This window comes from Chelonia mydas, chromosome 2, assembly GCF_015237465.2.
Source record: "Chelonia mydas isolate rCheMyd1 chromosome 2, rCheMyd1.pri.v2, whole genome shotgun sequence".
Classification (NCBI taxonomy): domain Eukaryota; kingdom Metazoa; phylum Chordata; order Testudines; family Cheloniidae; genus Chelonia; species Chelonia mydas.
In genome coordinates, this window is record NC_057850.1 from 222,299,916 (window position 1) to 222,314,145 (window position 14,230).

The 14,230-nt window shown below is 41.3% G+C and overlaps 1 protein-coding gene and 1 pseudogene across 2 annotated transcripts in view; one reads left to right on the forward strand and one right to left on the reverse strand.

The window, feature by feature from the left end:
- The first annotated feature begins 671 nt into the window (after positions 1 to 671).
- LOC102932645 lies at positions 672 to 1,709 on the forward strand (annotated as a pseudogene).
- An 824-nt stretch (positions 1,710 to 2,533) lies between these two features.
- ST8SIA6 (ST8 alpha-N-acetyl-neuraminide alpha-2,8-sialyltransferase 6) overlaps positions 2,534 to 14,230 on the reverse strand; it is a 49,593-nt gene continuing 37,896 nt past the window's right edge. For both annotated transcript variants that reach the window (XM_007072779.4, XM_043541277.1), the window contains 2 exons: positions 12,416 to 12,888; positions 2,534 to 6,221 (listed from right to left, as the gene is read on the reverse strand). In XM_007072779.4, the coding sequence (XP_007072841.2) occupies positions 12,420 to 12,888 (469 nt within the window). In that variant the 3' untranslated portion in view covers positions 2,534 to 6,221; positions 12,416 to 12,419. The remainder of the gene's footprint in view (positions 6,222 to 12,415; positions 12,889 to 14,230) is intronic.

The window sequence follows — 14,230 nt, forward strand, 5'->3', positions numbered from 1 at the left end:
TCTTCTCCAGGATCCAGGCACCTAATTAGTGGAGCCAGGCCTGCACAGCTTCACTAATTACCTGGGTGGCCCTTCATTGTCTTGCGTGCAGCCACCAAGGCGCACAACTTAGAGGGAACTATCCGCAGACCACCTGAATGGAGCTCCGTCTGCAGACTACAGTTTGAGAACCTCTGCTCTAGAGGATAAAAGTTCACATCACAAAAGCCACACCCACTACATGTACATATTTGACCTAATTTTATAAAACAGTCAGATTCTATTTGGAGAATCTCACAAATAAGTAGCATAGAAGCTAAATCACCTGCTATTCTCTTAGACTGAAAGGCAAGGAGTGTAAACTTTCCCTCTGAAATTCATCCACTTGGGGGTTGTTTTCTTGTATGTGCCAACTTAGAACTATTGTGCCCTAGATTTCTATATGATCAAAAATGACTTTAATAAAGAAGCCATACTATTGTCTTACGGTACTCACTAAATACCTTCAAACCAGGTGTTTGTCACATTTTCACTTAATTGCTGTTTTGAAAATGTTTAACCTTTCATTTTTTGAAAAGAGAAAAGCAGCAATGATTTATTTTTTAAAAATCTTTGCTTTCTTTTAACCAATCCACTAAAATAAAAAAAGGCATTTCCAAGTCGTTCAAAACAATGAAGCAAAGAAACAAAGGGTATCCCCACACAGGAATGGAAAATATTTGCTTATGGTCTGCAATTGCTGGTATTTATGGAACAGAATATATATACACATACATTTATTGACTTGAAGTACAGTCCAATTTTTCCCCCATCTCTATTTGAGAGCCTCAGTAAATATACAGACCATTGATAACCTTGCAGTAGAGGTAAGTCTAGGGCATTATTAACCTACTGCGCTAGAAGCAATGGGATTCACAGGACCACTGAAATATAACAAATGGAAGATTAAGATAACGGCTCTGCGCATATCCACTTGCTGTGTGGAGAGAACGGACTACGAGGAATTCTTTCACAGGTGCCATATGCCCGATACATTGAACTCATGGTTTCTAGTAGCCCCACTTCATGTCTGTATATGTCTGGTACGAATGAAACAGGAGGGTGAAGCTGGGAAATACATATGTCGCTATATAGTTCATTCTATGTGGGAAGATGTTGAACAGCATGGTAAGGTGATGGGGATTGATTCGGTTACTCTAAAAGAAGCATGACAGAAAATTGCTATGCAGCTCTATTTGGGTATGATGAGGGGATTTTGTCTGATGACCATGTACTGGCAGCAGCCCTTTGGAGAATCCTTTTCAATAAGCACGGAGGGCCCCAGGCAGCTAGTGGAGTATGTGCGCAAGCAGTTGCAGTACCTGGATGCTATAAATGGAGAGGACCGGCTACTGACTGGTGAAGTGGCTTGGCGCCCTCTTGTGGAGAGTAATGCCCAAAGCATCCTGAAGCCAACTTCCCCAGCGTATAATAATGAAGGACTCTGAGACCTTCAGTCAATGAACAAGGTGTTAAAAATCAGCTTGTACCTAAAAGTGAGGTTCTTATTCTGTGGGGTACCCAAGAAGGGAAGAAATAAATATTTGCTGTTGAAAGAATATATTTAAATAAATAGCCTTTTTGTATTGATTTTACATGTTGGTAACCTGACAGCAGTACTCTTTTGAATATTCTATCTGGGATTAGATGCTGCTAGTTCACTTGAGGAACGCCTGGCTGTTGCAGAAGCATAAAGTTGACCCTGTAGGTAGGTTCTGAGAGACAGCGTCCATCTTTTGAAAAACCAGATATATTACCAAAAGTGATAGCTACCTCAAGAACCGGGTTCTCTGCTCTTTAACTGGCAAGAGGGGAGCTTCTTCCACAGATACGACATTACTCTTTCTGCTCCATGAAAAGTTGCTAAGCACAAGGCTGAGTTCTGCGTGTTCTCAACATTGATATGCCTCTATCCTGGCTTTGAGGGAACATAGTCTATTTTTGCATTAAAATGCTTGGGAATTGGCTGAGAAGATCTTGAAATGATTTTTGATTAAAGCCCAGGTTAGGGTCAGACTGTGACTGGCCCTTTGCACAGATGCACAAGGAGAGGTAGGTGCAAGGAGCTGGAGCCAGGGCCAGGCATGTTCACAGTCCTTGCTAACCTCCTTGGGTACTAGCTAGCCGTAGGGTAGGACTATGGCTAAAAGTCACTTTAGAGTCCTTATTGTTTCAAAGTAGCTGTATCTTCCTGAAATGCTTATATTCTTTCTAGAGCTGTGCTCTAGTGATTGCTGCAGTACAGTAACATCTCAATGGTCTATTCATGTTCTCTAGGGGATAAAACTATGCTCTACCCACAAAGAAGAGGTTCAAGACCTTTTCTAGTTAACATTTTAACTAGTTAAGCAGGCAATTGTTACCCCAACAGTATTATTCAATGAAAACCTGCACCAAATAAATCAACAGAAAGTAGGGCTTTATTGCATAAACTAAAGGTCAACATGGAGTTTCTAGTTCAGTGACTGTGTTTTTTAATAGGTACGTCTTAAGGATAAAAAAAGCAGCCCACAGGTATGTCTAATAAGTCTTTATTTCCAAACAGAAATTGCAAAAATATTCCATTACAGAACAATATGGAACTGGTACAGTGTCCTAAGAATGCATCATAACTGTGAAACCAATGTGTGTTTGACATAAAATCATTAGGCACTTAAAATCAACTGACTGATGTCTCAACAATAAAACTTCACCTCAGTTTCCTGTTATAAAAGCAAGTGGTGATGCACACGTACAGTAGAGGGGCATTGCATGCCTCCTCCTAAATGCTACAGACAGACAGTTATACATTATACTGTAACATCTTAATATGTGAGAACAGACAATAGCAAGTGCATATCTTAAAGCATAAGAATGTACAATGATCGATTTTTAAGAGACCTTTTTGGAAATAACATTAGCAGAGCTTACACCATCAGCATCATTTTTTCTGGTGAAATGCACAGTCCTAACAGCTCAAAGAATGTGTAATAACTAGTGTGATATTCACATACAAAAGAAACAAAATAAAAGCAAACCCAAACAATACACATTTTGGAGACATTGAAACCTCAGGCAAGGGACACAAGTTTTAAACCTTTCTGAGACCATAGTTATGTGTTATGATGCATGGAATTATCTTGAAAATGAAAATGTATGTTCACTTATAACCTTATAAACTGTCATGTAGTTTAGAATCTCCCCATTTACCACTCTCCCTTAATTTCAGTCTGTGAATCACATGGACTAAAACAAAAGTAGAGATGGTCTGTAAAGAAGCTTAACTCCTAAATCTGCTTCAACCAGTATCTCAATTTGCAACCATGATTTTGCACCTATCAGTTTTGCAATTGTCTATAGGCACAATTAATCTCACCAAGATGTCTAACTGATATGTACAATCAGTTAGCTGGATTTCAAAGAGCTAGATTCTGGAACGGGATCTACCCATACACACCCCTACACCTGTGTCTATCATCTTGGATTCCGCAGTGTGTGAATTCGGGAGAAGGTCTGCAGGGGTGCACTCGGGTGATCCAGTTGCAGATTAGGATGTTAGGTGATGTTATTTGAACTCACAAACTATCCTTGCAAATGGGAGGCTAGGTTTTAAAATCTGTCCCTTAGTATGTCTGTAAGAGTTTTGTACTGGGTCATTCTGTAATAAACTGGGGGAGTCACAGGAAAGGCAAATTTTGGGGGGGAAAACCCAAAGTTTTTTCCAATGGATTAACGCCTATAAATAAAAAGGCAAATGGAAGAAAGAGTCTCTCACTTCTGAAACCACCAGGATAATGAAGTCTCTTGGTGTAACATCGGTCTTTATTTGCTCTGACTTTTCTAGAGGAAGTAAATCCAGGAAGCAATTGTTCACAATGACAGGTGAAGAGTTACTTGTTAATGCAGAATTCAATGAGATAATCTCAAAATTCTGCCATTGGGATGCATCGCTTTTTTTTCCTTCTATTTTTGGAAAAATATTTTGTAACTTCTTGGTCTCATTCTAACAGAATTTAATTTAATTAGGTATTTGATGTAATTAACATTAAGAATATAAACATAAGGGCCAAATATGAAGCAGTTATAAAAATGCACATATAAAACATGTGTAAATTACAAATATATTAAATATACTTCAATTTCACAGGAGTGTAGGAATATTTCTATAACAGATAAAATTTAAAGAAAAAACAGTAATTTTTTTTACACTTTATTTAAACAGTCTTTTCCCCAATACTTTGCTCTCAGCTAAGCTCAATGATTGGAATATTTAATGTTTAATCTAATGTAGAATGAAGAATTAGTGTTATCTGGTCAAAGATATTTAGTAAACAAATATCTGAGATTTAGCGGAATATGTACAAAGGATAAGAAAAATTATATATTTGACTTGATCATTCAATAGACTCTCCAAGAGATCATGGAGATTCTGCTGGTAGCAGAAACGGGTTATTAGAATTTTGTCCTATTCTATATTAAAATCTGTGAGTAATAATGTGCAAAGGAACATCACTTCCTGTAAATCAAAAGCACAGGAACAAAGGCTCAGTCCAACTCCCACTAACGTTAATAGGGCTCTTTCCAGTGGGGCCAACTTTGCCTCTGCTCTCGCCCCTATAATCTCCACTGGTGTTTAGGGACCATACAGGAGCCACAAGGGGCCAGGGGAGAACTGCTTCATCAGTATGACTTCATCAGAACTGCTTCATTGTGTATGACAGCCCCATACACAACCCCACCTCCACTACAATCCCTGGCATAGGGCATGTGGCTTGGGGCAGGACACTGGAAGAGCTCTACTGGGGAGTCTTAATGGAATGCATCAGACGTCCTAACTCCTTGGAAGGTTTTATGCCTGAATGTCAGTGAGTTGAGGAAGAAATGTAAAGGGTGACTGAGGTTTTGCAGTTGGTTTCTTTGGCTGACAGGTCCATTTTGTATACGGGCCGGGATGCACATCTGGGGTGGAGGAGAAATGCCCATAGTGGTGTGCACTACCAGGGTTCTGGGAGGCACAGCACAGAATTTAGCCCATTGTCCTTAGCAGGAGTTGAACTGAACTGAGAAGAGAATACAATTAACTAAACTGGTTTAAAAAAAACAAAACAAACAACCATAGGCCTCTGATCCTGCAAACACTTACACACATTCAAACAAGTAGTCCCATTACATCCATGAGTTTACTCACAGTACATAAAATTAAACACATGGGTAAGGGCTTATCTACTTGGGGAAACTGACTAGTGGTATAACACCCTAGTGTGGGTGTAACGCCAACAGATGCCCATTGTCAGCGGGCAGAATCGAACTGAGGACCTCTGGAGCTCAGTGCATGAGCGTCTACCGCTCAAGCTAAAAGCCAACTGACTGTTAGCTAAGGCTATAGAGCAGTCAGTCAATCAGTCTCTCTCTACACCCCCCCGCACCACCACTAGAGGGGACAGAACACCACGCCCAGAAGGTGTGTAGGTTACATACTTCCCCTAGCTGAGGAAGCATGTCCTGAGCTTCAGAGTCTTCTTCCGAGTTGAAATCCTGGACAAGCTCCCACTTGTAACACCAACAGACCCTGGTTGTCGGCGGGCAGGATTGAACCTGGGACCTCTGGAGCTAAATGCATGAGCCTCTACTGCATGAGCTAAAAAGCCAATTGCCTGTTAGCTAAGACTGTAGAGCAGACTCATTTTATCTCTCTCTTTAAGTGGTCTCGGTGACACTAGAGGGCACGGGCACTCTATTCCACAATCAAAATGACTTTTTTCTGCAATAATTACTCTTAATGGAGGAATTTGCAGGATCAAGGCCTTCAGTAGAAAAAGTTAATTGCCAAATGTAAACACATCAGACCGTAGAGCTAATAAATACACACTTTTGTCCACCTTGTGTGAAATGAACAAAAATGTCAAAACATTTTTAAGTTATAATAATTTGACAAGCAAAAATTACAAATGTCACATAGTGGCACCATCTTAAGATTGTGCTTTGTTAAATTTAACCAATAGTCCAAAGATTTTCCAGATAACTTTGTTTGCATAAACAATTTTGATCACAAGAAGTTCAAAAACATAGCAATCACTATGTCAAAAATCATTCACTTTTCTCCTTAAGTGTAAAATATTCCCAAATTATAATAGTGCAGTTTAATACTCACAAATCATCATCATATCAAATCCAATACCAAACTTCTGATATACACACAAATTTTCTCCTTTGGAATCACCACCCTGGAATGAAAAACAAACAAACAAACAACAACAAGTGTCACTGTTTCTTGTACATAAATAAACGGTATATTAGATTCAAAATAAGCCAATTTTTTACAGTTCTTGTAACTTAAGCCTGTTTTGCCTCACACATCTGTATTCAGCCTTATGTTAGAATAGAGTCTCAGACATTTGTTATACAACATCATAGACTCATAGAATCCTCAGGGTGTGGAAAGGACTGATAGTGAGCTATCTAGTTCAAACATCTGTTCTCTTTAGAGGAGGGCTCTAAGATCACTAGAACATCTCCAGTAGTGGTTATTCAGCAGTGCCTACAGTTAGGCCACCGCATGGTATGCCTCTATCACCTCATCAGCAGCTCCTTTCAGCTAAGCAGGGTCAGGCCAATGGGCCTGTACATGGGAGATACAAATATAAGATGGCTATCTGAATTTTCTATGTTTGTAGAGGTAACTTTCAGCGTTTCAGATTCTTGCATTTCTTCTGGAAGATGGTTCCCTCCCCTTCCTGATTAAAGTTAGCAGAAATTAATTGTAAATAAAATTGTTTCCATTTACAATTTCAGATCCATTATATCTATTCTGAGGCTTGCTAATTAGACAAGAACAATTTATCTTCACCAGCATTATCATTCCCATTGCAGCCCAGATCCAGCATAGCACTTCAGCACATGCTAACCTTTAAAGTGTGTGAGGCGTCCCACTGAGTTCAGAGAGTCGACTCATGAGCTAAAAGTTAAGCACATGCTGAAGTGCTATGCTGGATCAGGACTTATATGCAGTACTATAGCAATGGCAGCTGCTGCTAAGGTTGCATGGCTCCATAAGTTGCTACATAGTCTTCTCTAGCTTGGCTGGAAAGTCACATTATTGCTTGCCTTTTTATCAAAACTAGCTGCCTTTGGACCATCTGACTATAGCTGAAAAGCCCAACCCCAATTATTAGGCTCCACAACCACCACTGACCTCAAATATTCAAACTGAGGCTCAGATGAAGGCATATTCAGCTGTACCTTTCTGTCTGGCCCTACCTACCTAGACTTTGCTAGCATCAATGATATCCATCCCCTTCCTCGCCAAGGAGCAGCTCAACTCCATCACTCTGCTCAGCCCCTCCTCCTTTTGCCCCTCCTCTAATGGGCAGCCCAGTAATATTAACCTGCTTAGCCACCTCTCCTCCTCTTACCTCTGAGGTGGCTCAGTCCTCCCTGCTTCACTCCTGCTCAGCTTCTCTGGTCAGCCACCCACCCCAGTGAGCAGCAGCTTAATGCTATGTCAGATACCCTTCAGTGTGGAGCCAGTCTCCTTGTCTCTTTCTGGCAAGCAGAACTTCTGGCACGTTTGCTTATCCAGGTATTTGAATGAGGCTTCTGAACAATAGGATTTTTGCCAGACTAATTAATTTATCATTTGACATTTTTTCTTGAAGCCAATTCTTCTTCCTGCTATTTCTAAGCATGGAAAGGGGCTATTTTTCTCCTCTGGAACTTATGTTTATTTGAATCCTCCAGGCTTATCTGGTTTAACCAATGAGCAAACAAGACTGCTCAACCACAGAGCCATAGCAAAAATGACTTAGTTATCTAATACAAAATAATCCAGTTCAGTGATTCTCAACTTTTTTGATACCAGGGACCAGCTCACTGCCTTCCTCATCTGTGTCAGGGAGATGTCAGGGACCAGTGCCGGTCCATGGACCGGTCATTGAGAAACACTTCTAGATCATTCTTTTAATATAATTCCAGGATTCTGCTGCATCTCTCATTTTCTCTCTCTGTGACAAAGTCTGCATGTATTCTAGTGCAAATACGTGTGTGCCTAAGGACGTGCCTGCATGAGGGTGTATTTAAGTAGATGGAGCTCCCATACTGCTCTGAACTGATTCTACACATACTAGCCATCAGCTGGTGGAAAATGGTGCCGCTCCATTGACATCAGTGGATCTGTGCCAAATTACACGGCTGGAAGATTTAGCCCACAGCATGAAGTGCAATCTTCCCCTCTTCCTGGGGTTTGCCTTTATGGGTGACTCAAGCTGCAATGGAAACGTAAACCTCAGGCTAAGCTTTCTTCCTGACTACTCCTTGCGTTTCCCTGACAACACATCAGTAGCCCAAACCATAATTTCCTCTCTCTAATTTCTTTCCCTTATCGCCAGGGATGCTTTTTTTGCCTCTGTTTTCACTAACAAGGTCAGCTCCCAGACTGCTGCGCTGGGCATCACAAAATGGGGAAGAGATGGCCAGCCCTCTGTGGAGATAGAGGTGGTTAGGGACTATTTAGAAAAGCTGGACGTGCACAAGTCCATGGGGCCGGACGAGTTGCATTCGAGAGTGCTGAAGGAATTGGCGGCTGTGATTGCAGAGCCCTTGGCCATTATCTTTGAAAACTCGTGGCGAACGGGGGAAGTCCCGGATGACTGGAAAAAGGCTAATGTAGTGCCAATCTTTAAAAAAGGGAAGAAGGAGGATCCTGGGAACTACAGGCCAGTCAGCCTCACCTCAGTCCCTGGAAAAATCATGGAGCAGGTCCTCAAAGAATCAATCCTGAAGCACTTACATGAGAGGAAAGTGATCAGGAACAGTCAGCATGGATTCACCAAGGGAAGGTCATGCCTGACTAATCTAATCGCCTTTTATGATGAGATTACTGGTTCTGTGGATGAAGGGAAAGCAGTGGATGTATTGTTTCTTGACTTTAGCAAAGCTTTTGACACGGTCTCCCATAGTATTCTTGTCAGCAAGTTAAGGAAGTATGGGCTGGATGAATGCACTATAAGGTGGGTAGAAAGCTGGCTAGATTGTCGGGCTCAACGGGTAGTGATCAATGGCTCCATGTCTAGTTGGCAGCCGGTGTCAAGTGGAGTGCCCCAGGGGTCGGTCCTGGGGCCGGTTTTGTTCAATATCTTCATAAATGATCTGGAGGATGGTGTGGATTGCACTCTCAGCAAATTTGCGGATGACACTAAACTGGGAGGAGTGGTAGATACGCTGGAGGGGAGGGATAGGATACAGAAGGACCTAGACAAATTGGAGGATTGGGCCAAAAGAAATCTGATGAGGTTCAATAAGGATAAGTGCAGAGTCCTACACTTAGGATGGAAGAATCCAATGCACCGCTACAGACTAGGGACCGAATGGCTAGGCAGCAGTTCTGCGGAAAAGGACCTAGGGGTGACAGTGGACGAGAAGCTGGATATGAGTCAGCAGTGTGCCCTTGTTGCCAAGAAGGCCAATGGCATTTTGGGATGTATAAGTAGGGGCATAGTGAGCAGATCGAGGGACGTGATCATTCCCCTCTATTCGACACTTGTGAGGCCTCATCTGGAGTACTGTGTCCAGTTTTGGGCCCCACACTACAAGAAGGATGTGGATAAATTGGAGAGAGTCCAGCGAAGGGCAACAAAAATGATTAGGGGTCTAGAGCACATGACTTATGAGGAGAGGCTGAGGGAGCTGGGATTGTTTAGTCTGCAGAAGAGAAGAATGAGGGGGGATTTGATAGCTGCTTTCAACTACCTGAAAGGGGGTTCCAAAGAGGATGGCTCTAGACTGTTCTCAATGGTAGCAGATGACAGAACGAGGAGTAATGGTCTCACGTTGCAATGGGGGAGGTTTAGATTGGATATTAGGAAAAACTTTTTCACTAAGAGGGTGGTGAAACACTGGAATGCGTTACCTAGGGAGGTGGTAGAATCTCCTTCCTTAGAGGTTTTTAAGGTCAGGCTTGACAAAGCCCTGGCTGGGATGATTTAACTGGGAATTGGTCCTGCTTCGAGCAGGGGGTTGGACTAGATGACCTTCTGGGGTCCCTTCCAACCCTGATATTCTATGATTCTATGATAGGGTGGGGTTAACAAGCCACACCTGCTACAAGGATTTATCAGGAACCAGTTACCATCTCCCTGCAGGGTTCGAACACCTCCTAAAAAGGGTGGGTCAACAGGAGAATCCTGCCACTTTGCTACAGTATATGAGAGCATTGCTCAGTTGAGGTCAACAAAACACAGTGCTAATTTACAGCCGCAGAGAGAACACTGTGGGCAAGATTATGGCTGAAACCTCTGTGGGTGCCCCAAGTGGGAAGAGAGTCTAAGTAACCTGCCCCAGTTGCACACACATTCAGGGAACAGACCCAGACCTAATCCTTGTGCTCTCCAGAGTGGAATATTTTAAAAAAAATTATGAAAACATTTACAAGATCATTTTTCAATGAAAAGCTTCATTAAAAATTTCAACCATCTCTACAGGATATCTTAATAAAACATTTCACTTCTTTGTTGTTAAAGGATTAAATTCTTTCCTTTTGGAAATACAAGCCATGAAGTCAAAAAGTTTCAGTGTTACGGCAGTGCAATTTACTCCTCAGATTGTTTTTTTGCAGTTTACCATGCAAATCTGGCCACAGAAATGGTTTTCAGATCCTCAATCTGTCAAGCATTGACAGTGTTTAATTCACCCATACATATGCTTAAGCTTTTTTGTGACTCCTATGTGCTCCATTCTGATGAAAAATTCATAAATGGCTTCCTATTCATTTTCCTAGCTGGCATAGTTACTATAATTAACGTTATATGGCATAGTTATCATGATTAATATTATATGAAGTGCAAACAGGGGAAACCGCAGGATGTAAAAAGCATAGCAACTGTATGTGTGATTACAAAATATATTATGTATTTCTCAACATTCCCTATATGCCATTCCTTTTTACAATTAAAAAGTATAACCTAGTAAAGTGTGTACCTCCCCATCCCCCATTCTATTAGGTATTGTAATGTTATGTATAAGCAATCCTCATTCTGTTTTCTTCTTTTGAACATGGGAAGATCTGAAACCACTGGAAGAAAATTGTGCTTATTTGGCTTGGCCCAGCAGTCTGAAAATTTAAAAGGTAGCAATCTTATCGTTATGAAGCAACTGTGAAATATATATTTGAAAGTGCGTTTTCTAAATAGCACTGAACACCATTTTGAAATAAATTTCACAGTCTAAGCAGAAGAAAAAGTATTTCTTAGCTTTTGAACTTTCAGATTGCTGGGCAGTTTTCTTTTATATAACTTGAAAAATACTGGAGAAAGATTATATCAGTCCAATTAAAATACTATATTCAGGTCTCATTGTAACCTATTTATTGGTGTTTGGACTCCCATCTTTTGGAGAGTCAAAGTCCTAGTGACTAGGAGTCATTTTGGAGAGTCATAGTGAGTAACAGTACGAGATGTTGAGCTGGAAATTTTGACGTAGCTGAAGTATATTGTCAGGTTGTGTTTTGTCAACAGGTCAAAAGAATCTCACAACCAAATCTTTCCACAGCCAACTGTAATTTGCACTCAGTAAATTGGCTCAAGATCTGGGGCCAAGTTCTGTGCTGCATCTCTTAGGATGCAGAACAAAGAAGATGCAGCCCAGGCAAAGAGGGTGCAGTGCTTCGTGCCTCTATGATTCTGGGATGCTCTGTGGGCCAGTGCAATCCCCAAAGTAAGTTACAGCAGTCCCAAGAGCTGCTGTAACCTATGGCAGCTTCTCCACTTTCATCAACCAGCTGCTCTGCAGACCAGAACTGCAGCAACACGGAGTACTGTAGTCACTCCCTCTCCTTGTGCCAACCTGGCATAGCCACTCTGCAGGGACATGTGGGTGGGGGACACAAGGTTCCCTACACCTGTCATATGTTGCCTCTTCTCTGGGTGAATTTCTCCATGGACTGCTTGGCCCTTTTTATGGTCCTGTACACTGTTGGAGCAGTGTAGAAAGGTTTAGGCAGCACCAAAATCTTGCCTCTTCTCTTTCAGGTGGTAGAATGTGTCGGTCTTAAATAAAATAGCCCACTTTTAGTCAAAACAGGACACCTTGGGGAATCCATCACAAAACACAGAAGACTGGCGGGCACAGATCTGGGGCAATAGAACACTACTGATAGACTGAGTTGTGGCAATCATGGATGGTGCTGCCAATCCTTCATGTATGCAGCAATGCACCCTTCAGAAGTTGACAATGTGGAAGAAAAAGCTGGAGTTGACCCGAACCTTGGGTACGGTACATGTAGGCAGAGGAGTCAATCCTCCCTCTAACTCTCATAGACGCTTTGGGAATAATGTGCATATCTGGGGAACAGCACCTGGTTGCAGAAAAGGCAGTTTTGCCCTGAAACTTAAACGGAAGTGTTTTATCTTTGAGGAATCTGACGTACCTTTTTAGTCTGAGTCACATTTACCAAACTGCAGCTTCACAATGCCCTTCCCATGAAGTTGGAGAATCTGGTTGTATTCTTTGGGCATCGCGTGGAAACCCGGCTTGGGCAGCTGGTTGTCATAATAGTGGTGACTGATTGGCATCTCCTCTGTGGTTTTAGAGAAAGGCCAGAAGCCATACAACTTCACATTCTCACACAGTTCAATAGCAGCACTAGCAATCATAAAACCAGAAGATAATCGGTATGCTTTCACGCCCTTAGTTCTCCAGAACTGGGCTAGACTTTTCAGGTACCTGGGATGAAAAAATATCGCCCTCTGTTTTGCTCTGAACTCCTGTAGAGTGTGGTATACTTTGAAAGAAGCAGCTGTGTTGCTTTTGAAGGAAAACGCTGGCAATAAAAGGAAAGCATTTCCATAACTTGCAATGTTCTCCAGAAATGTCACCTTCTTTTCATTCAGCTTGTTGTATCTGTCAAATAAAATGACTAGTGAACTTATCAGTTTTAGAGGGAAAAAATGCTTGAATTCAATATTCAACAATTTATTGTTGCAGGCCAGATTTTCACAACTGCTTGAGCACGTAATCTGTGAGCACTATTACTACATGTACAGATTAAATGGCAGTAACTGTAAATGATATGATCAGTTTTGCATGTGCTATTATGAAAATCTGGCCTTATATGAATTATTTAATAATCACAAATTCACTATGCAATTTACTTAATTTCACAGGAGTTGCCATACCAAATCAGACCTGTGGTCCACCTAGTCCAGAATCATGTCTTATAAGGAAGGTGCGAGAAACCCCACACATTTAAAAATGTGCACATTAGCATATACCATAAAAATCTTTATGCAAAGTAGTCACTACACATGTGATAGCTGCTTTACAAATGTAGGCTGCAACCATGCAAAGACTTGTGCATGTGCCTAACTTTAAGTATGTGAATAGTCCTCATGGAGTTAAAGTTAAGCACACACTTAAGTCTTTGCAGAATCAGAACCGTAGCTGCTTTTTAAATACTACTGGACTGATTTTCCAAGCCGATGACACCCAAAGCTCTCACTGACTCAGCACTTTTGAAGATCAGACCATACTTCTAATGAATTGCCAGATCTCATGTCAAACTGTTGAGCCCTCCAAAATTCTGCAATATAAGAAAAATGGTCAAAGTGATTTTGCTTTGGGACTTTGTTTCAGCCCTGCAATAGTTTTTACATCTGTACTGTAAATGCCTTGAAAACACAGTTCATAACAGAATGGCTGATATAACTTCAACTACAGTGTTGTGAGAAGAGCCCCACACTTAGCTTGCTAATTAGAAGTGATTAAAATTAGAGCAGTTCTCTAGACAACCCTTTCCCTCTCCTCCTTCTAAGGCACTTACAGCTTTCCCTGAAAAATACAATCATTGAAATGGCCAAATCCCAAAGTCCTGACTCATTTTTACTGAGTCCTTATGAAGGTTGACGCTGTTAACTTCAGTCGAGATTTGCCTGAATAAAAACCGGAGTAAAAAACTTAGCAGAACATCATGATTAAGCCCAAGAGCAATAAATAGCTTCGATAGCCACCAACGAAACTACCTTCTTATGCTAAACCTCTGCTTTTGCTTTTAATTGCAACCCCACTGAAGTCAATGGGCAAAATTCACTGCTGGTATAAGCCACTAATACATCTCCATTTACATCAGTAAGGGTTGCAAGCGCATCAAAGCGGAATTTATTCTAAAGACTCCAGCTATCTCCTTGATTCAATGACAAACTTCTTTTAGAGAGACAAGATGGGGAGGTAATAGCTTTTACTGGAC